Genomic DNA, 24,654 nt, shown 5'->3' on the forward strand with positions numbered 1-24,654 from the left:
ACAGCAGCCAGAATATAGTCCAGCAGGTGCAACCTTTGCTGCCACTTGTTAAAGGAAAATACCATTATACAGGTAACACTCTTCCAGCTACAGAGGAGCATTTCAATTGATTGAATGTATACTGGATTGATAGAAGAGGGGTGGTGAAGTATTCCAGAGGAGCAGAGGGAACTGGACAGGCTGCTGATGAAGAAGAGGCACATTTTGTGCCTGGAAGCGACAGAGAACCTCCTAGTTTATAGGCAGCGTTGTTGGCAGGAAGATGCCAGGTTAATCTCATGGTGAATCTTGTAATGCAGGAAAAGGCCTATTCCCATTCTGTCTGCTCCTCTTGTGCTGAAGTAATATATCAGTGTGGAGCACGGGTGACTTCCCTAATGTAACAAACCCTAAGATGTGGCAGAGATCAGCAGTAACATCTCAGAATGTTCCAAGAGGTCTCAGATACTGAGAGTGGCCATGACCCTGATCTCATTGGGTAAAGCAGTCAAAACATACCCATGAAGTTGTGTTTGAGGTTGCAGAGGAAGAGAGGATGAGGACTGCAGTCTGAGTTACATCTTCTCAAATAGCTTGCTTTCAGGGGAAATGGGTTTAGTGAAACCTGATTGTTCTTAAAGTAAATAAAAATTGTCTTTAAGGCCATTAAGGTTGAAAATTCCACTACAGATAAATATCATCTGGTGCAGTACTGTTGACATCATTTGGGGACGTTCTATGCCAGAAAAACGTGTCAGGGAAAACAAATTTCCCACAGACCTTAAGGACACAAAGAAATGAGCACAAAATTCCTTGAAGCCAGCTTCAGCCATTTTGCAGCAACAATGGTGTATTTGTTTCAGATTCCCAACAACTGTTCCTAATGTAATCAAATTGTTCAAATGTAATCAATTGCTTATGAAGTTCTTTGGAATATCATAAAAGACATAAAATGAAAACATTTTTCTTTGAATTCCATTTCCCTACTTTAGAGAGCTGATACTTTCCTTGCTTCAAACCCCAGTCCCTTCCTTCCATGAAACTCACAGGTGACACTCCAAATTGACACATCAACTGATTTTTTTCAATCCCCAAATTGATGAAATTGATGCACAATGTCCATGAAAAACATAAAGTGAAAGGTATCCCTCCTTAAAGCATTGTGTGCCCTTTGAAGGAACCATAAAGTGAACGAAAGTTTCTCTGCTGTGGGAACACTCCCATACTGAGCAAGCATATTCGGCCTCAGGTTAACAAAGGGCAAACACAGAAGTTTTAATCATATGTAGGTTTTCTGCACATTTTGAATTTGCAAACATAAAGGAGAATATTAATCAGGTGACTCAAGCATGAAAAAAAGAGCAGTGTAAGCAGATGCTGTAAAGAAGGCTTTCCATATCTTTGAACATAGGATCCTGCAGCTCGGGCACATGCCTAAAAAGGATATTTGTGGTATTATTCGAGCTTGCCACAAGTTCTGAGAGAAAGTGAGAGTCGTGATTCTCATGTCTGCTGTACTTACTCGTGATAATGGCACTGACAAAACCTCAGGTGCTGACAGAGAATAAAAATCAACGTGCACAAGATTCAAGGGTGATAGTAATGTATCCTGCCTCACTCAAGAGTGTCAGCATTGGTCAGCCATTTTTAGGCCAGTGTCCTGATGATTAATGAAGACAAATCCAGGATCCAGTTAAACGGTGATCTCTCAGAATAGCAGTAAACATCAGAGGAAGTTGAAAAGTATCTTTGGACTACTCAGAAATAAGATCCAGAGATACTAATTAACTCACTTTCCTACAGGACAAGGAATGTCACCACTTCTGTTCTGTTTGTGGAGCATGAACAACAAAGTAAGCTTCGCTAAACAGTTGAAATGTAAGCCAACCAGTAGTCACACACTGCAGGTTAATCCCTCACTTACTTTGGACTTCAGTGTAATAAAATAAAATCTATGTTAACTTTCTGACTGGCGTTGTACAGGACACAACACATATATTTGACGTTGAGTTATTCACACAGTTGATCATTTTGCACGGTCATAGCATCATGTAAAAGGATCTGCAGCGACTTGAGAAATGTCTATTTATTTGAAAGTGGGGGACAAGAAAGTAAAGCAGTAGCTTTAGCATTTCCTTGCAGTAAAGCAGTTCCTTGCCACTACAACTAAGGAGTCACATAGAAAACATAGAAACATAGAAAAACGACAGCACAATTCAGGCCCTTCAGCCCACAAAGCTGTGCCGAACATGTCCCTACCCTAGAAATTACTAGGCTTACCCATAGCCCTCTATTTTTCTCAGCGCCATGTATCTATCCAACAGTCTCTTAAAAGACCCTATCATACCCGCCTCCACCACCATTGCCGGCAGCCCATTCCACGCACTCACCACTCTGAGTAAAAAACTTACCCCTGACATCTCCTCTATACCTGCTTCCCAGCACCTTAAACCTATGTCCTCTTGTGGCCACCATTTCAGCCCTCGGGAAAAATGACTATCTACCCGATCAATACCTCTCATCATCGTATACACCTCAATCAGGTCCGCCCTCATCCTTTGTCACTCCAAGGAGAAAAGGCTGAGTTCCGTCAACCCGAATTCCAGGCAGCAGCCTTGTAAATCTCCTCTGCACCCTTTCTATGGCTTCCACATCCTTCCTGTAGTGACGTGACCAGAACTGAGCACAATACTCCAAGTGGGGTCTGACCAGGGACCTATATATCTGCAACAATAACTCTCAGCTCCTAAATTCAATTCCCCGATTGATGAAGGACAATACACCATTTGCCTTCTTAACCACAGAGTCAACCTGCGCAGCCGCTTTGAGCGTCCTATGGACTCGGACCCCAAGATCCCTCTGATCCTCCACACTGCCTAGAGTCCTATAATTAACACTATATTCTGCCATCACATTTGACCTACCAAAATGAACCACTTCACACTTATCTGGGTTGAACTACATCTGCCATTTCTCAGCACAACTTTGTATCCTATCTATATCCCTCTGTAACCTCTGACAGCCCTCCAAACTATCCACAACACCCCCAACCTTCGTGTCATCTGCAAACTTACTAACCCACCCCTCCACTTCCTCATCCAGGTTGTTTATAAAAATCACAAAGAGCAAAGGTCCCAGTACAGATCCCTGAGGTACACCACTGGTCACCGACCTCCACTCAGAATACGACCCTTCAACAACCACTCTTTGCCTTCTGTGGGCCAGCCAGTTCTGGATCCACATTGCAATGTCCCCTTGGATCCCATACCTTCTTACTTTCTCAATAAGCCTTGCATGGGGTACCTTATCAAACGCTTTGCTGAAATCCATATACACTACATTTACTGTTCTCCCTTCATCGATGTGTTTAGTCACACCCTCAAAAAAATTCAGTCAGGCTCGTAAGGCAGGACCTGACCTTGACAAAGCTACGTTGACTATTCCTAATCATATTATACCTCTCCAAATGTTCATAAATCCTGCCTCTCAGGATCTTCTCCCATTAGCTTACCAGCCACCGAGGTGAGACTCACCAGTCTATAATTCTCTGGGCTATCCCTACTTCCTTTCTTGAATAAGGGAACAACATCTGCAACCCTCCAATCTTCCGGAACCTCTCCTATCTCCATTGACGATGCAAAGATCATCGTCAGAGGCTCCGCAATCTCTTCCCTCGCCTCCCACAGCAGCCTGGGGTACATCTCATCCGTTCCTGGCGACTTATCCAACTTGATGCTTTCCAAAAGTTTCAGCACCTCCTCTTTCCTAATATCTACATGCTCAAGCTTTTCAGCCCGCTGCAAGTCCCCACTACAATCCCCCAGATCTTCTTCCGTAGTGAATACTGACATAAAGTATTCATTAAGTACCTCCGCCATTTCTTCCAGATCCATACACACTTTCCAACTGCTGCACTTGATAGGCCCTATTCTTTTGCATCTTATCCTCTTGCTCTTCACATACTTGTAGAATGCCTTGGGGTTTTTCTTAATCCTGCCCACCAAGGCCTTCTCATGCCCCCTTCTGGCTCTCCTAATCTCTTTCTTAAGCTCCTTCCTATTAGCCTTAAACTTTTCCAGACCTCTAACATTACCTAGCTCTCTGTACCTGTTGTAAGCTTTTCTTTTCCTTTTGACTATATTTATTATAGCCTTTGTACACCACGGTTCCTGTATCCTCTCATGACTCCCGTCTCATCGGAACTCCACACAAATATCCCCTGAATATTCGTCACATTTCTTCCGTACTTTTCCCTGAGAACATCTGTTCCCAATTTAATCTTCCAATTTCCTGCCAGAGAGCCTCATAATTCCCTTTACTCCAAGTAAACATCTTTCTAGTCTGTTCCTATCTCTCTCCAGTGCTAATGTAAAGGAGATAGTGATCATAATTCTATCACCAAAATGTTCACCCACTGAGAGATCTGACACCTGACCAGGTTCATTTCCCAATACCAAATCAAGCACAGCCTCTCATCTTGTAGGCCCATCTACATACTGTGTCAAGAATCCTTCCTGAACACATCTAACAACCTCCACCCCATCTAAACCCTTCACTGTCTGGAGATGCCAATCGATGTTTGGGAAATTAAAATCTCCCATTACAACAACTCTGATATTCTCACACCTTTCTAGGATCTGCTTCCCTATCTGCTCCCCAATATCCCTATTACTATTGGTCAGCCTATAAAAAACACCAAGTTATTGACCCCTTCCTGTTCCTAACCTCCACCCACAGAGACTCCGTAGACAGTCCCTCCACGACGTCCACCTTTTCTGCAGCCATGACATTATCTCTGATCAACAGTGCCACTCCCCCACCTCTTTTACCTCCCTCCTTGTCCTTTCTGAAACATCTAAAACCCTGCACTTGAAACAACCATTCCAGTCCCTGATCCACCCAAGTCTCCGTAATGGCCACCACACCATAGCTCCAAGTATTGATCCAAGCTCTAAGCTCAACCACTTCAGTGACAGTCCTCTTAGTGACAGTCATTGTGATGCTCCCTCCAATGGTCCTTGCTTTTTGTCTGATCATTTATTCATGATACATAATCTGGAACATATCACACAATCTCTCCTGATATGTTGAGACTGTGAAGTTCTTCAGAAAACCATGGTCTTCTTTTGAACAAATATGAAAAAAAACACATTGCTTTTGGATCAAAACAAACACATGGACTGTTGTAGTGTTTTCTATTGCCACTCAGTTCAATTCTGGAGGGTTGATGGAGGTGTGAGGGGGAAGGTGTGTGGTCAAGGGTCCAGCTTATGTTGGTTTGATCATGTGCATTGACCTGATTTTATAGCATGAAGTAATGATAGAGGGTCAGATGTCAAAGGCATGTCATCTCACAGAATTGCAGGCGTGCGTATGGAGGATGCTTCCCACACTGTCGATCTGTACATTGAGGAAGCAGCTGAGTTCCTGCTGAAAAAGTTAAGTGAGATTTCCCAGTTAGCAAAACCACGTGGGTACCATTGATTAATTCCTGAACATTGGACAAAGTCAGCAACCATATAGAATTAGACGAGCATGCAGTAATTAAAAGAGATACACAATGTTGCACCTAAAGGTACACAGAGTTGAAATGATCTAAAATGGACCTTTTTAAAAATGCTATTGCTTACAAAATTGAACTGGAACCAACTTGTCAATGAGTGATGACACTTAAGACAAAAAACTTTAAATGATCATTTTCTTGAAGAGCTAACATTACCATAGGTGGCCTTATCCCAGCTAAGGAGGTTTAATTCTACTGTTCTCCACTCATGCTAGCCTCGCATGGGCTACCTTATCAAATGCCTTGCTGAAATCCATATACATTACTGAACACTACTTTATCTGAAATAAAAACAGAAAATGCTGGAAATACTCAGCTGTGAACTTTCTTGGTGAAAGGTCATTGACTGAAAACATTAACTCTGTTTTTCTCTCTCCACAGATGCTACGTGACCTACTATAGATTTTCAGAACTTTGTTTTTATTTCTTTCACAAGATACTCCCTTTGAAAACCACAGTTAAGGTAATAACTTGACAAGACTAGTTTTGCAAAATTCATTCCATGTATGGTTTATTTCAATCATTCAAAGGAATGTCAGCCAGAAAACCCATAATTAATATAAGCAGTAATCAAAACCCCAGTACATTTCCCTTCTACATTAAAATTCACCATAAGCATATTTCATAATTTCTTGAAAAATTGGGTAAAAATGAAAGTAGTGCTGCAATTAATTTCACTGTATGTTGTACTTTGGTCGCAATGAAAGAAATGTAAACATTGAAAATTTTTGTATTTATATAATGGGATGTTACAATTCAACAATAAAAAAAATACTGTAGATGTCTGTGTGATGAGCAGTTGACCTGCAAGTCAGCTGGAAAGAAGTTGTCCATGGTTAATGTCACTGAGGAAGGAGCAAGGTTTGGGCAGTGGTAACAGATGAATTGACAAACTCCAGATTGATAGATTAAAATTTCCAAATCAAAAGGCAATTGAGCTATTAGGCAATCAAAAAATTCTGCTCAAAATGAGTTCTGTAAAAATTACTTCTTTACAAAATCAGCACAAAACATATCAGTTGGGCCAACTTCCTTTCTCTACCCACATTTTCCTTGTAACTGATTGTCTACTTTTAGAAAATAAGAGAAAATAGGCAGCAGAAAACACCACATTGTCACCAATGCAATCAGCCTCACTACAATACCCTCTTAGACTTTGAAAAATGCAGTCAACATTTAGGCTGTGCGATCACCATGAATGGGTATTAGCTCAGTAACTGTACATCGATGTACAACCAATTCTCAGTAACTGACCAACAAACATTTTACATCTAAATGCAAAGAGAGAAATTACTTCCTCTCTTCAATGCCAAGTCAAGGAAACTGGATTTTCAATGAAAGAACTTTCAAATTTTAAAGACTCAAGATTTTTAATCTGTTGAACAATTTCCAGATGTTTTTGCCACATATCATATTGGTGTCTTTTTTAATTACTAGAATAAACACAATTTCACACAAGTAAGACAATCCAGAATGAGTAATTTTTCATGCAGAGAGGCATACAGCATACAATTCACACAAATAATAATGTTGAGAATATACTTGTAAAAAAAATGGAAAACTCAAATGTGCCAGCTAAAAGCAATATGTCTCAAATTTCTATAAAAAAAACTATGGATATCTAAAATTCTAAAAACATGCATGAACAAATTCATATTACATGTTATGTGAAATATCCAGGAGCTTTTAAGAACATATTGCATCTTGAATTTCAATATTTAGATATCCTTTCACATCCTTCAGTTTGTCACTGTCAAAATCAACAGTTAATTTCTTCAGCCCCACTTTGTTGGGAATGAATGAAACCTCCTTTCTAATCGCTTCTCCAGGATTTAACTGCCCAAGCCTAAAAAGAGGTAAAATTTGAAAAAAAGGGATTATAAACAACATCATATACCTTTTTTTCTTTTCAAAACTATTTTCCTGTGGATTTCCCTGATATCTTCTTCCTAGCCTGGTTGCTGGCTGTATTGAATTATTTACATCAGTTTGCTTGCCTTTAATTATATCATCTAATTACACAATGATCACAGAAACTACATGCTTTCAAACTCTAGGCATAGAGCATTTAGAACATAGAACAGTACAGCACAGGAACAGGCCCTTCAGCCCATAATGTCTGTGCCTAATTAAACTAATCCATTCTGCCTGCATATTATCCATCCCCCTCCGTTCCCTGCATTTTCATATGCTTATCTCAAAGCCTCTTCAACAGCACTATTGTATCTGCTTATAGTACAACTATCATCACCCTCATAATTTTGGTTATGTGTCCCAATTTGTTTGATGTTTATGGCGTCTTTGCAAGCCACTCATTGCATGCGCATTGAGCACAAAAGACGTGTTTATTTGTAGAAACCTATACTGTTCATCTTCAATATTCTCACTTACCTGATTTCCAACTGACTGTCAATTAGACCTGCTCCCTCAAGTGTGAAGACACAGTTGTTCAGTGCCACAGGTAAAAGGTTCTCAAAACTGATTCCTATGGTCAGCTTTTGGGACACCACAGGTACTCCTAATACCTGCAGAAACAAATCATTTCTTAAGGATATCCAAAATGTCAGGTTATTTATATTCCAAATTCCCCCACTCAGGACTGCCCTTAGACAAGTGTCTGGGAAAGGGTAGAAAGCAAATAACTGTTGCACCATGACCAGTCAATGGTAGCAGGCAGGGTAGGCCAGTGTTCAAAAACTTCAGCTAAAAGACTTCCACCTCATGCCCACCATAAGAAAATAAATACCTTTGTGTGGTCATCCTCCATCTGCCTGCTGCTCATCAGGTAGAATATGATCTGTGCAAATACCCTAAGATGTAATTCTTTTTTATACGGCATTCCCATTACTAATTTTGCTTTGACTGCCTTGCCTAATTTGCCCTGTTTATCACTGTCCCTTTAACTTGTATTTGTTGCATTCATTTCATTATTTTATCTTGTAATAATGTGTTAATTTTATATATAAACACACACATACACATCATTTCTGTTGCAGACTGACACAGCCTAAATCTCCTGTTGAACTACAGACCCAGAATGAAAGAAGAGCTCAAATAAATTAGCAGTAATAAAATATTAGTGTTGGAGAAATAGACAGACAGAAAAGCAATAAATCCTCTGGATCTGACAATCTGCATCCCAGGGCTTTGGATGAAGAGGTAAGGGAGATAATGAATAGTGATAACAGTTGTCATCTTTCAAAGCTCCATAGATCCTAGAGTGGTTCCCACAGAATGGAGGATAGTAAGTCTAACTCTACTATTTAAAGAAGGAGGATGAAAGAAAGCAGGAAACATTTGACGAGTTACCCTGACGTCAGTAGTAGGGAAGTGGTAGCAGGGCACTATAATACTAATAGGACTGGGAAGAGTTAACACAAATTTATGAAACTGAGGCCATATTTAACAATTTTTTTCTTGAAGTCTGTAACAAGCAGAATAGATGAGAGTGAATTGGTGTGTTTTGTACTTTCAGAAAGTCTTTGATAAGGTGTCATACAAAAAACCAAGAGTGCATGATACTGGGGTAATGTACTGGCATGGACTGAGTACTAGTTAACAGAGAGAGAACAAATTAATTAGCAGAGGAAGGTTATCTGGCCTTTCAAGCTTGTTCTGCCATTTATTAGGATCCTAGTTCCATCTTCATGCAGCCTCCCCATTCCCCCTCATTCCCAGAAATACATCTTTGAATTAACTCAATAACTCAGCCTCCACAGCCCTCAGGCACATAGAATTCCAGAGATTCATCATCTGTTCAGTTACAAATATCCCACCCCTTGTTCTGAGAATGTGATCCCTTGTTCTGGACTCCACAGCCAAGGATAACATCCTCCCTGCATCACCTTGCCTAATCCACTAAGAATTGTTTTTAAGTTTCAATGAGATCATCCTTCATAATTCTAAACTCTGCAGGCCTAGTCAACTCAATCTCTCCTCATTTGACAAACCCAGTTGCAGTTTAAAAAGCAGTTTAATGAATTGTTGCTGCATTTCATCCATGACAAGCATACCCTCCTAACTGTTTTCAGTATCTGAATGTTACCTTTCAGTGACATGTACAAGGACACCCACAATATCCCTTTGAACATTCCTGAATCTATCACCATTTAAAAAATATTCTGCTTTCGAAGTGGATGTCCTCAAGTTCCCACATTCTATTCCATCACCCACTCAGTTAGTTTGCCTAGACCTCTTGAAACTCTTTTACATTCTCTTCACAACTCACAAACCTACTTGGTTCTTCATCATGAGCAAACTTGTAAATACAACATTTGGTCCCCTCAACCAAAGCATTGATATGGATCGTTGGGGAATAAGCACTGATCCCTGTGGTACCCCACTATGTACAGCCTGCCAACATGGGAAACTCCAATTCACTCCCACACTTTGCTTTTTTTGTCTGTTTATCAATTCTAAATGGAATAGGAATAAATAGTGTTTTTTTTTTGTGAGGCTTTAACAGGTGGAATGCCACTGAGATTGATGTTGGATCCCAGCTGTTCAGAGTCTATCACAATGATAAGAATGAGAGGAACAAATGTAACATCTGATGATACAAATCCAAGGGTGTGGTGTAGACTGAGATGAGAATGCAAAGAGGCTTCAGGGGATGTAAGTAGATTAAATGTATGGGCAAAAAACTTAACAGATGTAATATAATATAGAAAAATATAAAGTCATTCATTCCAGTAGAAGAAATGCAGAGTACTTATGAAATGGTGAGACATTGAAAGGTGTTGGTGCTCAGAAAGACCTGGGTTTAAATGAATCACTGAATGTTAAGATGCAGGTACAGAAGGCAATTAAAAGGCAAATAGTATGCAACACACCCAAATATGGAGGAACTCAGCAGGTCAGACAGCATCTATGGAGGGAAATAAACAGTCGACATTTTGGGTCAAGACCCTTCATTAGGACTTCATCAAATGGCATGCTGAGCTTTACTGTCAGAGTACAATAGTTGAAATACCTTGGTTAGGGATAAGGCGTGTGGGAGACATTAGGAATAAAATAGATGACCTAGTGGCACAACTACAGATTAATAAATACGACATTGTGGCAATCACCGAGTCATGGCCTTATGACGGATGTGATTGGGAACTAAATGTCCCGGGGCCGGGGTATACAGTGTATCGGAAGGATAGACGGCCATGATGGTTAGTAATGATATAAAATCAATAGAGAGGAAGTACATTGGGTCAGAAGAGGTGGAATCCTTATGGGTGGAGCTAAGAAATAGCAAGAGTAAAAAGACAATAGTAGCAGTTATATATAGGCCCCCTAATAGCAGTCAGGAAGTGGACTATAAGTTGCAGTTAGAAATAGAAAAAGTGTGCCAGGGAGACAACATTAAGATAATTATGGGGGATTTTAACATGAAGGTAGATTGAGAAATCCAGCAAGGCAGTGGATCTCAGGAGAGTGAGTTTGTGGAATGTCTACGGGCCAGCTTTTTGGAGCAACTTGTTGACAAGCCCACCAGGGGATCAACTGTTTTGGATTGGGTGCTGTGTAACGAACCAGAGGTGATTAGGGAACTAAAGGTAAAGGAAGTATTAGGAAATAGTGATCACAATATGACTGAGTTTAGTTTCAAATTTGAGAAGGAGAAGCTGATAACTGGTGTATCGATATTTCAGTGGAACAAAGGAAATTACAGCGGCATGAGAGAGGAGTTGGCCCAAATTGATTGGAAGAGTAAGCTAGCTGGAGGGATGGCAGAGCAGAAATGGATGGAATTTCTACAAGAAATAAGGAAAATGCAGGTTAGATATATTCCAAGAAAAAAAGGTTTTGAATGGAAAAAAGGCACAAATGTGGATAACGAAAGAGGTGAAGGCTAAAATAAAAGCAAAAAGGAGGGCATACAAGGAAGCAAAAATTAGTGGGAAAGCAGAAGACTGGGAAACTTTTAAAAACCTGCAGAAAGAAACTAAGAAGGTCGTTAGGAAAGAAAAGATGAGTTATGAAAGAAGTTGGCAGATAACATTGGCAGGATACTAAGAGTTTTTTTTAATATTTAAGGAGTAAAAGAGAGACACGGGTTGACATAGGGCCAATCGATAACAGTGCGGGAGAGATTATAATGGATGATAAAGAGATAGCAGAAGAACTAAATGAGCATTTTGCATTGGTCTTCACTGTGGAGGACATCAGCAACATACCGGTTAGTCAGGGGTCTCAAGGAATGGAACTGAGTTCAGTTAAGATTACTAGAGAGAAGGTGCTAGGAAAACTAAATGGACTAAAGACTGATAAGTCTCCCGGACCGGATGAGGTGCATCCCCGGGTCCTGAAGGAGAAGGCTTTAGAGATGGTGGAGGCATTGGTGATAATTTTCCAGGAATCGATAGACTCCTGCATGGTTTCGGAGGACTGGAGGGTTGCAAATGTAGTTCTGCTGTATAAGAAAGGTGGGAGGCAGCATAAAGGAAATTACAGACCTATTAGTCTGACATCGGTGGTGGGAAAGTTATTAGAATCGATCCTCAAGGATGAGGTTATGGAATACCTAGAGGTGCAAGGCAAGATAGGTCCAAGCCAACATGGTTTCATGAAGGGAAGATCCTGCCTGACCAACCTATTGGAGTTTTTTGAAGAAATCTCAGGTAGGGTGGATAAGGGAGAGGCGGTAGATGTTGTGTATTTAGACTTTCAAAAGGCCTTCGACAAGGTGCCGCACAAGAGACTGATTTATAAGATGAGAGGTCATGGAATTACAGGTAGGATAACAGAATGGGTGGAGCATTGGTTGGTTGGCAGAAAGCAAAGGGTGGGAATAAAGGGATCTTGTTCTGGTTGGCTACCGATTACTAGTGGTGTTCTGCAGGGGTCAGTGTGGGGGCCACTTCTTTTTACCCTGTACATTAACAATTTGGATGATGGAGTAAATGGTTTTGTGGCTAAGTTTGCGGATGACACCAAGATAGGTGGAGGAGTAGAGAGTATTGAGGAGACAGGAAGGTTGCAGAGAGACCTAGATAGTTTAGGAGAATAGGCAAGGAAATGGCAGATGAGATTCAATGTTGAGAAATATGCCGTTGTACACTTTGGAAACAGAAATAAACAGGCAGATTGTTATCTAAAAGGAGAGAAAATTCAAAGTACAGAAGTACAAAGGGACTTGGGGGTACTCGTGCAGGATACCCTAAAGGTTACACCAGGTCGGATCGGTGGTAAAGAAAGCAAATTCTATGTTGGCATTCATTTCGAGAGGTATAGTGTATAAAAGTAAGGAAATGTTGATGAGGCTCTACGGGGCACTAGTGAGGCCTCATTTGGAATACTGTGTACAGTTTTGGGCCCCATATCTTAGGAAGGATGTGCTGATGTTGGTGAGGGTTCAGAGGAGATTTACGAGGATGATTCCCAGAATGACAGGGCTTACACATGATGAGCATTTGTCAGCTCACTGGAGTACAGAAGAGTGAGAGGGGACCTCATAGAAACATTTAAAATGTTGAAAGGACTGGACAGAGTAGATGTGGCCAAGCTGTTTCCCTTGGTGGGTGAGTCCAGGACCAGAGGGCACAATCTTAGAATTGGAGGGTACAGGTTCAAAACAGAGATGAGGAGAAATTTCTTTAGCCAGGGGGTAGTGAATTTATGGAATTCCTTGCCATGTACAGCAGTGGAGGCTAGATCACTGGAGGCGTTTAAGGAGGAGATAGATAGATATTTAATTAGTCAAGCTATCAAGGGATATGGGGATAAGGCTGGAAATTGGGGTTAGAATAGTTTTTTTTTCATTGCCCCCCCCATTTCTTATTTCTTTTTTTTCCCTTTTCTTTGGAGCAGACTCGATGGGCCAAATGGCCTACTTCTGCTCCCTTGTCTTATGATCTCAGGCAATTAGGTGAAGAGATGTATGAAAAAGAAATAAATAGTTCTGAACCACATTACACAGTAGAGTTAAATGGTTTGGATCCTGCAGTGGGTGATCACTGTGGAACAAAGAGGAGAAAAGAGGAAAGAGATCAGTCATGATTTTATTGAATAGTGGTACAGCTAAAAGGGGTCAAATAGCCCAGTCCTTCTTTCAGTTCTTGTGCTTTATATTCTATTTCTGAATTTTTATGATTTACACTAGAATTTCATGGGCATATTCTGCTCCGGTCCAATAAACACAGAATGAACAATATCACAGTTACTGCCCCAATTACAAATGGAAATTCAGCTCTTTTAAGGTTTAAAAAAAATTGAATAGTGGACGAGGTATCTAACAGGCAACCATTACGTCAGAATCTGCCTGCCATCCTCACTCAATTCCTGTTTCATTCCCGATCTAACTTCACTTTTATCCTAAGTGATTCTAGATTCAAAATCACTTCCTCTTTCTTCAGGTCTGTATAGTCAGGAGGTAGAATAGTAAATGAATGAAGAGTGTTTGAAACTGTGGCAATAAACACCAGTGTAGTTAGTGTGCTGGAGCGTTACCAGAAATGCCAGCTGTACCTTATTGTACAGGATGTCCTGTAACTGAAAAAAAAAGTTGCCTGGTCCTTGATATGGGACAGTAGTTTTCTCATGAAATCGACAGAGACTGTTAAGGCAGGGCCGGGAATCACCAGAACAGCAAAAACTCCCTAAAAGAATTGGTTTGTTACATCATCACCAGGGTTACCCTGACATGCTGCACATTGCGTTAACCAGGAGGACCATTTTGGAAGCTGCTGAGCTATGAAGTCAACTCTCTCTACAGTCTGTCCAATCCATGAGGCTCACTCAAAATGGGATCCCTGTCCTCCAGGCCTGGTTCCGTGAGGCCCACCTGACATCAAGAAACATGGGATGTTGGGCCCCAGTCCTTAATGCAATATTGGGGCAAGGTCAGGCTTGGGAGCCAAGAATCAGGTTGGAACTGACAGCAATGACCTGCCTGGATTTGAGTCTCTCTCCTACTGGCACCAACTCTATCACAAAGAGCTCTTTTAAAGAGCACCCATAGGCACAATGGGCTGCAAGATTCACTAAATTACTATCCTTGCCCCAGATTCCTCCCAGATTCTTCTCTTTCCAGCAACAGGCATGTGTGTATGAACTCGAGGGCTTCCCAGATAAAGTCGTCGCTGTAAAGGACAGTGGAATTTGAGGGAGAATGGAGAGGAAATGCATCAGGGTCTGGTCGCAGGAGAGTGGGAAATCTTTGTCTCTACAATTAACATGTGAACCATTGGCTTAGATTTTCTATATTTATGTATTTTTTTCTAAATGTCCTTTACAGTTTAATGGCCAGATTTGGGGAACTAGTAACTGGTGTATCACGCATTTTTGCTTTCTTTTTTCATTTATTTTATATTACTTCATGGAATACCCACATTTGCAGGAGATATTTTAGTCCATTGAGCCCACTTGTGGCCCTAGCTACACTAAGCTTTGATCACAAGCCACATACCCACTCCTCCCTCTTATTGTTGTAATACAATGTTAGCGATTCTCGGCCTGACAATGGAGCCACAGTTTAATTCTTAGTCAGGTTGCACATTTGCATAACCATCAATAAGAGAAAATTCATCCACACCAAGGAGCAACAGACTTAACTTTTTTGCTCTAAATGTTGAAGGTAAACTTAAAAGGTAAAGAGAAAAGTCAAAAGTTAGCACAAACAATTGTAATACTCAACCTGTAGGTCATCTTTCTGGTCAATACCTGCATTGTAATATTAGGATTGATCAAGGAGATATCCTTCAGTGTGAATGCACTCTCTTTTGTTTCTGCATCAATTGCAAGAGCTGTCAGCCTGATTAGATTATACTTGTCAAGGAACTCCCCATACTCTGCGTAAGTCAGTTCCACTTCCACTATTTTATCTGGAATATTAATGGACTTATTAAGAACAGATTATCAAATAAGTTTAACTTTGAGCCACATAGACATAGGAGAAGCAATGGATGTTTTCAATCAATAAATATTTAATTCATGGAAACATTTCCAAATAAATTTTCGGAATATGAATCATTATAGCATTGCGCAGTCTTCTAATATTTCAGATCACCCTTGTGTTGTCCATCATTTTAATAAAAAACGTTGATGGTTTAACCAGAGGTATTTTGTCCATAACTAACATACAATTTTTTTCAGCAGCTTGCTCTTTATATCACTGGGATACCCAACAGTATGAACAATGAAAACATAATCAAATCTTGATTAATAATCTGTCACAATTGTAGAATATAACTATAAAGTACTTTAATAATACAGAGTAAGTGTATTCTTACCTTCATTGGAGTGAACAGTGATCTCCTCGTGATACTTCTTTATACATTTCCCTTTGGAGTACCTACTGTATTTCTTTTTGAAAGCACTTAATTTGAATGTGTAAACCCTTGTCATTGAATTCTTGTTGGAAATGACGGCAGATACTTTAACATTGGCTCCATTGTAGTTTGGACCATCAGCCTTCAAATACAAGTCAAGTTGTTTCTCTGGCTTCTGAGGGATTCTTCTTTTGTCAGCCAATTTAAAAATATTTCTTTCTGTATTAGAGCCTTAAAAAACAAAGGAGTTGGTATTGGTATGATATAGACAAAATGCTAATCTATTTGGTGCCACATAACAGGAGTTATCAACACTAATGGATAATAAGCCCTTTAACCGATTCAATGGAAGCACAAGGGATCAGATACAACAGTAGAGACTGCAGGATGACAATCCAGAAGTTTTCATACTCCACTGTGTAGCGCTGCCTTCAGGAATTACCAATCTGCTGGCTATATCCAAGATCTTACATGTTGCAGCATTATTGAGATCATTTTTGATTACTGAGTAAAACTGAACAAGCTAGCTAAGAGGAAATGCACCAACAACATTCAAGAAATTTGACACCATCCAAGACAAAGTAGCTCACTTGTTGGGATTTCATTTGTCACCCTAACATTTGTTCTCTCCTCCACTGGACCACAGTGGCAGTACAATTTACAGTCTACAAAATACACTGCAGTTCCTTGCCCGGGCTACTCCAACACTAGCTCTTAAATCCACATCTTCTACCACCAAGATATACAAGGTCAGCAGGTGCATGGGAGCACTGCTAACTGCAGGTTTCTCTCAAAGTCCCATACCACATTGACTTGGAATTACATCACCAATCCTTCACCATCACTGAGTCTAAATCCTGGAATTGCCTCCCAACAGCATTGTGGGAGCACTTTCTTTTCTTCTTAGGCAGCCCCTTAGGATGGAGGATGACTTTTATCCCCTCCAGTTTTGTGGAATCTAAGGTGGCTAATGAAGCCACGATGGGAGCTGCAGACTCTTCCACAGATGGGGCAGGTGGTGACCAAGTAGGTGGATAATGATGGCTTTTTCCTTGCACTGATTATACAGGGCCTCTTGGTTCTCAATATGATTCCTAAATGGACATGGACCAGAGGTTCCCCGGAGTCAGTGGGGATGTTGCATTTTCAAGGAGGCTTTGACTAGATCCTTGAACCTTTCCTCTGTCCACCAAGTAATTTCATCCCTTGGAAGAGCTTGGAATAGACTGTTTCTGGGCTCTGATTTTGCACATCCAAGTGATATGGCCTGCCCAACACAGTCGACAGAGTGTGACTTAGGCCTCATAACTTGGGAGGTTGTCCTGGGAAATGACATTGACATTGGTTCACTTGTCCTTTCGGTGAACTTGTAGAATTTTGCAGAGACAGACTCCTGTCAAGCATTGTATTAATTATATCATAATCAGAATTCTATCAAAACATCTTAAATCCGATTGGCAGCTGTGGGTATCCTCAGCACAATAAGTTATGCAAGTTTTCAATTGTCCAGTGGGTCTTACCATTTACCAAGGTATGATTGTCAATGATAACCTGTGAAGATAAATGTAATTTCTCTTACCTTCTGGATACTTATAATTGTTTGTGATATCTTCACGTTCATCACTGCCAACACACTTGGTGCTGATCTTTTGACCAACATGTTTGGTGTCAGAGTCAACTTTCATCCTTTTTCCCTTATCAGAACAGATCCAAGTCACACAATCTGCATTGACTTCAGCAAATATAAAGGGAACATCATAGGATATATCTATCTCCCCCTCTTTAATCGCTTTGACTGGGGCTGGGCCACAGCAGTAGACTCCTATCAAAAGAAGTGCATGCTTGAGAACCTCTCTGAATGAATTTAACAGGCATATTTACTACTTAACAATCACGATGTTTTATTTCAGTCATATCCCCTTGGTTACATTTGCACCACTTTCTTATTCAGAACCATAATGAAATTAAAAGGCTTGAATATAACTTGATAATCATATACATCTTCATGGAAATGTAAAATATGTCTTTTAAATGTTAGAAATTCAAATGGTAAGACAGCAATCACTTATTTCCTGCTTATTCTGACTGTTAAAATGATCTCTATTGATTTAGTTCTCATGTATTATCTCACAATCCATAATACTTTTCAAATCTTAAGTGTGCCTTGCTTGCCTTCACTTTTCTCTTGTGGTGTTGGGTCAAGCGCCTGCCATCCATCATTGCCAGGCCTCAGATCATACCGTGCCATCCAAGATTCTATCCAGACATGGAAATTCCTAAAATTACAGCAACAGACACATCCAGAGTAAGCATACTTTCACTGAAATAGAATTCCATTAAGAAAATCATTTTATAGATGCCGAAGTGGTAATACCCTAACCATAATGCCATACATCACTGGAGACTTCAGGATAAACATGGTAGGTTATTCACGGATGACCGGAATAGAGGGAAGCCCTATAGGTCATCCTATTCCCATAGAGTGTTTAGAGAAACCACAGCCTACCTGGACCTATCTGAAGGTTAATTCACTCATAGGTTCACACTTTCAATGTCTGTTATCAGAGAGATTTGTGACTTTCTAATAGATGACTTGCGGTTACACCCTCATGCTAGGACTGCCCTCTCTGTTGAGGTTAAGATCATGACGACTCTTGCTACTGGATCAGCAGATCTATGCCATATTTCTCAATTTGTTGCTTTCTGCAGAATCAGAGAGGTCACTGTGGTTCTCCATTCACGGGGAAATGATTTGCTTTGTTTTTTGTTTAAAAGAAGAGAGAGTGGGATCTTAAACTCTGGCATTTGCCAGTATTGCTGGCTATCTAAGAGTGCAAGCAGCCATCAACTGTACTTGTTTATCTATCTGAGCGTCAATTAACAACAGAGACCTTCCTCACTTCCTAAATGTTGTTGACCAGGGGAAAAGTTTCTTGCCAGTCAGTGTCATGTTTGTTGGAAGCATCTATGAACTCCTGAGGGAGCTCCCACTGCTCCAAGAGATAATTCCAGGGGGCAATAGCTACCTTTTACATCCATAGCTGCTCACACTATTTTGGATTCTAACCACAGCAGCAGAGTGGAGATCAAATGAGAGCCTTTGGCTTTCGCAAAATGGAGATTCATAGCCTGCATCAATCCAAGGGCACCCTGAGGATTATGCTATTCATTGGGTGCTGCCAGGTGTACAGTCTTGTCCGCTTTTTGCAGTAGTTATTTATTTTTGTAACTTATAGTAACTTTTGTGTCTTTCACTGTACTGCTGCCACAAAACAACAAATTTCACGACATATGCCAGTGATAATAAACCCAATTCTAATTCTGAAATGCAGGGAGCTAGTGAGAGAGGATGAACAACATGGGGACTCAGAGACTTAGGGCATGTGGCATAGTCTAAAGAGCAACAGAAGTAAGAAGAGTAGGAGCAGGGCATCCCAGATCAATATTACCGGCAGAGTGGGGGAGCGAGGAATTGTCACTAGGACTATGAGGAACTTTATGATAAAAGTCCATTTTTCATAAAGAGCCTCATAAATAACAATGACAAGATACAAGCCTGGAGACAATATCCACACCCTCTCCCTCAACAATTAAATTGTTAATACTAACATAGTGTGTCAATAATCATCTTGGAGAGCCCAAATGATGCATGACATTCCCTCACATCTTGCTGTTCAGGTCCCACTGCATTGATTATAATCACCCAACCCAGTTACTTAAATAGCTCATCACAACAACTCGTTATTTCAACAACGTGGCTTAATTAAATCAGATCACACAAAATACACTTGCTTTGGAGCAGCTTTGTTCTGCAGGTGTAAACATTGGTCTTCATATATTTCATAATAACATAGGAGGCCATTTGGCCCTTTTGAGTCCATGCTGGCTCTCAGAGAAATACATCAATCCAAATCCCCCACTTATATATCCATAACCCATTCTCTCACACATGCCCATTAACTCCTCACCCCCGTGATTCTCCCACCACCCACCAACACTGGCAGAAATGTATAGTAGCCAATTCATCCAGTAACCTTTGGGATGAAACCAGAGCACCTAGGAAAAGCCCACGTGGTCTCTGGGAATGTGTGCAAACTGCACACAGACAGCACCAGAATTCAGAATTGAACCTAGGTTGCTGGAGCAGTGAGACACTTGCACTACCTACAGCACCACTTGGTCAAGGCTTGAACACTATCAACTGCTCAACATCGGTAACCACTAATGTATCAATGGCGTTACTGTACAATGGGTAGGGAGAAGCATTGACCCCACTTCTTTCCCACTGCCATCAGGTCCTTGAACCAACCTGAAAAACTCTAATTCTACCTCGGACTATATTTCCCTCAATTTGCACTAATGTCGTTATGTTTTTTTGTGTAGGTTATGTATAATTTATGATAATTTAAGTTTATGTAATTTATGTTTGTCATGTTTGTAATGTACTGTGTTGCTATTGCAAAAAGTGAATTTTCGTGGCATTTATACCCTGGGTATGTATACCCATGACAATAAACTTGAACTTGATGGCCTAACATTTTAAATCCATACTCACTTAGCGATGAGAAATCCCTCAAGGAACTCCTCACCAGGTCCATTTTACACTATTGTATCAAGACAGAAAAACTAAGGAATCTAAATAACAAATGCACCATGTTTCATTAAGCTCAAAAGAATCAACTGATCAACATAGCATCAAGGTTTCCAGCTTAAACAATCACTGCCCTAGCCAGACCTACAGCAAGAATGCATTTAATTCAAAGTAAATGAATACTAAAGGAGTCAGATGGCTGTCCTGTAAGGACACTTCTTAACCTGCCTAATAAGATTGGCCAAGCCTGGTATACGAGGAACCAACGTTGCTGTATGCAAGTATGGACGGGGGGGGGTTGGGAAGCACCTGTCTCTGTTCCTGCAGATAAGCGATAAGATTACACATGCCTTCTCTCTGCTCCAGCAGAAGAGCTAGTTGCTAACATGCAGCATCCCTTTGCTCCTGGAGAATACAAACTGCTCATGTGTAGCATTCCTGTTCAGTGAAAATCAATCTCCCAGTGAATGACATCTCACTGTTCAATGAGAACAGTGGCCACTGAGGTCTTACTGCTCCATGAGGGCATCAAGCCACCCGATGGTGGCACGTCACTATTCCTTTGGAGCTTCAAGATGCTCCCAGGAGTTAGCGTTCCAGCTGAATCAGGGAAAGACTGTACAGAAACAGAAAGACATCATGTCAGCAGCATTTGGGTTTCTGTGGCAATGTAACCGAGACCAGTGGGTGCTTTGCAATAGGACCGTCACTGGACCCCTGCAAAGAAACACAAATCAGATCCGGAGTAGAGCTTATGATCTTCTGGCTCCACAAAACCTCACACAAAAGATGATGTGCTTCTCTTTGTTCCTTAGCATTCTTCTTCTTAGGTGGTCCCTTGGGACTCAGGACTACTTGTGTCCACTACAGTTCTGTGGGTTCTGTGATGGGACCCACAGTCTCCGCCACAGATGAGGTGATGGCTAGTGGTGGGTTTCTGCCATTTACATTGGGTTCTGTATGGTCTTCAACATGTGGACTGAGGGTTCCTGATGCCATCCTGAATGCTCCTTCTCCATTTTGAGAGATCACACCTCCGTTTGCTCTTGGGTGGTTAAGATGCAGGGACACCCTGTTCCCAACCCTCCCACCATTCCCACTTTACACAAAACCATCACTCTAGTGAAGCCCCACACCAGATTCCCCAGGCCTTGTGCCAGACTGCAGATCCCCTGAGAACACAATAAATTAATTCACTAAAAAAGTCAGTTTCACAGACTTACAACAGAAGACCAGATTAATGATACCTTCTGAATGTGGTGGGTTGGGGCGTGGGGGGCAGACAGGGAGGCAATTTGCATCAATCTAATTGTCACTGGTGTGACTTAAATAATATACAATAGAAGGGCTCAGAGCAAGCTTTAGCAACTTGCAAGGAGCTCTGGACTGTTTCCCCCAGCCGGATGAGCTGCTGCATTTGAGACAGCCCACTCCCTGTGCAGGTGGCATCCCTCCTGTTCCTCACTGATTTAGCCTAAATTGAAGAGATGAAAGATTGAGTAAACTTTTCATTACCAATTGTAGGTTTCACATCTGTGTGGGAGGTGGAGGAGACAGAATGTCAGTGACGGGGTGAAAGTGGACACTGGTGTAGAGAAGGGTAGATATGTGAGGGTGTGTATGCAATAATAATTTGTATATGTGTATACATGTATACCTGAGTGGGTGCTTTTAGGTTAGATCATGTACAGATCACCTTGACATATTTTGCAGGTTCATCAATTATTTTTGGCTGTGCTCCATTGCGTACGGCTTCTGATTCTTGGAAAAGACTCATGATCCTGGCAAGATCTTCGTACATTCATCCTGGTGGGTGTCCGCCCCTCCTCTTGTCACGCACTACAGTTATGAGCTGGAGCTCTCTCGCCCACTCCCCTGAAACCTCTCTCTCTCCATCATAAAAGCCATAATTCACTGTTCCTGCCAAGGAGAGTGCGTTATTTAGGGCTGATGCCCCTCCCTGACTGCTGGCTGCACTGAAGTGAATGAGTTTCAATGGGGAGTGGAACACTGTTTTAGCAATTCCTTTTGGGTGTAAAGCAAATTAATGATGTTACCATAAATCCACAGAACAATACAGCACAATACAGACCCTTCGGCCCACCATGTTGTGCCGCCCTTCAAACCACTCCTAAGACTATCTAACCCCTTCCTCCCACATATCCCTCTATCTTAAATTCCTCCATATGCTTATCTAACAATCTCTTGAACTTGACCAATGTATCAGCCTCCACCACCACCCCAAGCAGCACATTCCATGCACCAACCACTCTCTGGGTGAAAAACCTCCCTCTGACATCTCCCTTGAACTTCCCACCCAATACCTTAAAGTCATCTCCTCTTGTTTTGAGCATTGATGCCCTGAGAAAAAGGTGCTAGCTGTCTACTCTATCTATTCCTCTTAATATCTTGTATACCTCTATCATGTCTCCCCTCATCCTCCTCCTCTCCAATGAGTAAAGCCCTAGCTCCTATATTCTCTCCTCATAATCCACACTCTCTAATCCAGGAAGCACCCTGGTAAATCTCCTCTGCACCCTGTCCAACCCCTCCACATCCTTCCTATAATGAGGCAACCAGAACTGGACACAGTACTCCAAGTGTGGTCTAACCAGAATTTTGTAAAGCTGCATCATTACTTCGCGGCTCTTAAACTCGATCCCCCGACTTATGAAAGCTAACATCCCATCAGCTTTCATAACTACCCTACCTACTTATGAAGCAACTTTTAGTGATCTGTGGCTATGAACCCCCAGATCCCTCTGCTCCTCTACACTGCCCAGAATCCTGCCATTTACCTTGTACTCCGCCTTGGAGTTTGTCCTTCCAAAGTGTACTACCTCACACTTCTCTGGATTGTCAACCCAGCTCTGCATCCTATCAAAGTCCCTTCGACAGCCCTCCACACTATCCACAACACCACCGATCTTTGTGTCATCTGCAAACTTGCTAACCCACCCTTCCGCCCCCTCATCTAAGTCATTAATAAATATCACAAAAAGTAGAGGTCCCAGAACCGATCCCTGTGGGACACCACTAGTCACAGCCCTCCAATCCAAATGCACTCCCTCCACCACAACCCTCTGCTTCCTCCATGCAAGCCAATTCTGAATCCTCAAGGCCAAGCCTCCCTGGATCCCTTGGCCTCTGACCTTCTGAAGAAGACTACCATGCTGAACCTTATCAAATGACTTACTAAAATCCATGTAGACCACATCTACTGCACTACCCTCATCAATCTTCATGGTCACCTCCTCAAAGAACCCTATCAGACTTGTGAGGCAAGATCTTCCCTTCACAAAGCCATGTTGGCTATCCCTAATCAGTCCATGATTCTCAAAATGCTCATAGAACCTCTCTCTTAGAATCCTTTCTAACAGTTTACCCACCACAGACATAAGGCTCACTGGTCTGTAATTCCCTGGACTATCCCTACTACCTTTTTTGAATAAGGGGACAACATTCGCCACCCTCCAATCCTCCGGTACCATCCCCGTGGACAACAAGGACTCAAAGATCCTAGCTAATGGTTCAGCAATCTCCTCCCTCACCTCACGAAGCAGCCTGGGGAATATTCCGTCAGGCCCCGGGGACTTATCTGTCCTAATATTTTCTAACAACTCCAACACATCCTCTCTCTTGATATCTACATACCCTTACCAACACTGTCCTCAGCATCATCAAGACCCCTCTCCTTGGTGAATACTGAAGAGAAGTATTCGTTGAGAACCTCACCCATTTCCACAGCTTCCAGGCACATCTTCCCACCTTTGTCTTTAATCAGACCTACCTTTACTCTAACCATCCTTCTTGCTCTTCACATGTTGCACATTTGTTTTCAAAAAGTTTTGAGGAAGCACATTTGGCACTAGCACTTCATGCAACATTACCCTAGCACAGCTGAAACAGAGGGAATCCAATTTCTAGGCTGACATACATTAAAGAGCATGATGCTGCTGAAAGATTATATTCAGTTGTAACTCACCATATGCTATCTTCTGATCTTCCCAGATCCATCCCTTCATCATCGTACTCAGTATCAATTGTTAAATTCCCATTGGTGTCATGAGCAGACTCAAAGTTTGTAACAACACGGGTAGGAATTCCTAAGCACCTCAAAACTAATGAGAGAGAACATGAGTTAAGAATTACTTTTTTTTCCCAATTTTACAATTATAACAACAGGAAGCCCCTGACAGCCAAATCAATCAGTAAATTGGAATTACATTTTGAGATAAAGCTCAAAACATTTTTAGTAGAAA

The 24,654-nt window shown here is 41.3% G+C and overlaps 1 protein-coding gene across 2 annotated transcripts in view; it reads right to left on the bottom strand.

Moving 5' to 3' along the window:
• Positions 1 to 6,031: 6,031 nt before the first annotated feature.
• LOC127578890 (protein-glutamine gamma-glutamyltransferase 2-like) overlaps positions 6,032 to 24,654 on the bottom strand; it is a 43,915-nt gene continuing 25,292 nt past the window's right edge. The window contains exons 7-13 of one of the 2 annotated variants that reach the window (XM_052031436.1): positions 24,378 to 24,513; positions 17,974 to 18,077; positions 17,381 to 17,623; positions 15,763 to 16,032; positions 15,194 to 15,354; positions 7,934 to 8,067; positions 6,032 to 7,388 (exon numbers count right to left, since the gene is read on the bottom strand). In XM_052031436.1, coding sequence (XP_051887396.1) covers positions 7,229 to 7,388; positions 7,934 to 8,067; positions 15,194 to 15,354; positions 15,763 to 16,032; positions 17,381 to 17,623; positions 17,974 to 18,077; positions 24,378 to 24,513 — 1,208 coding nt within the window. In that variant the 3' untranslated portion in view covers positions 6,032 to 7,228. The remainder of the gene's footprint in view (positions 7,389 to 7,933; positions 8,068 to 15,193; positions 15,355 to 15,762; positions 16,033 to 17,380; positions 17,624 to 17,973; positions 18,078 to 24,377; positions 24,514 to 24,654) is intronic. The other variant, XM_052031435.1, reaches the window with a different exon arrangement.

This window comes from Pristis pectinata, chromosome 16, assembly GCF_009764475.1.
Source record: "Pristis pectinata isolate sPriPec2 chromosome 16, sPriPec2.1.pri, whole genome shotgun sequence".
NCBI classification, from domain to species: domain Eukaryota; kingdom Metazoa; phylum Chordata; class Chondrichthyes; order Rhinopristiformes; family Pristidae; genus Pristis; species Pristis pectinata.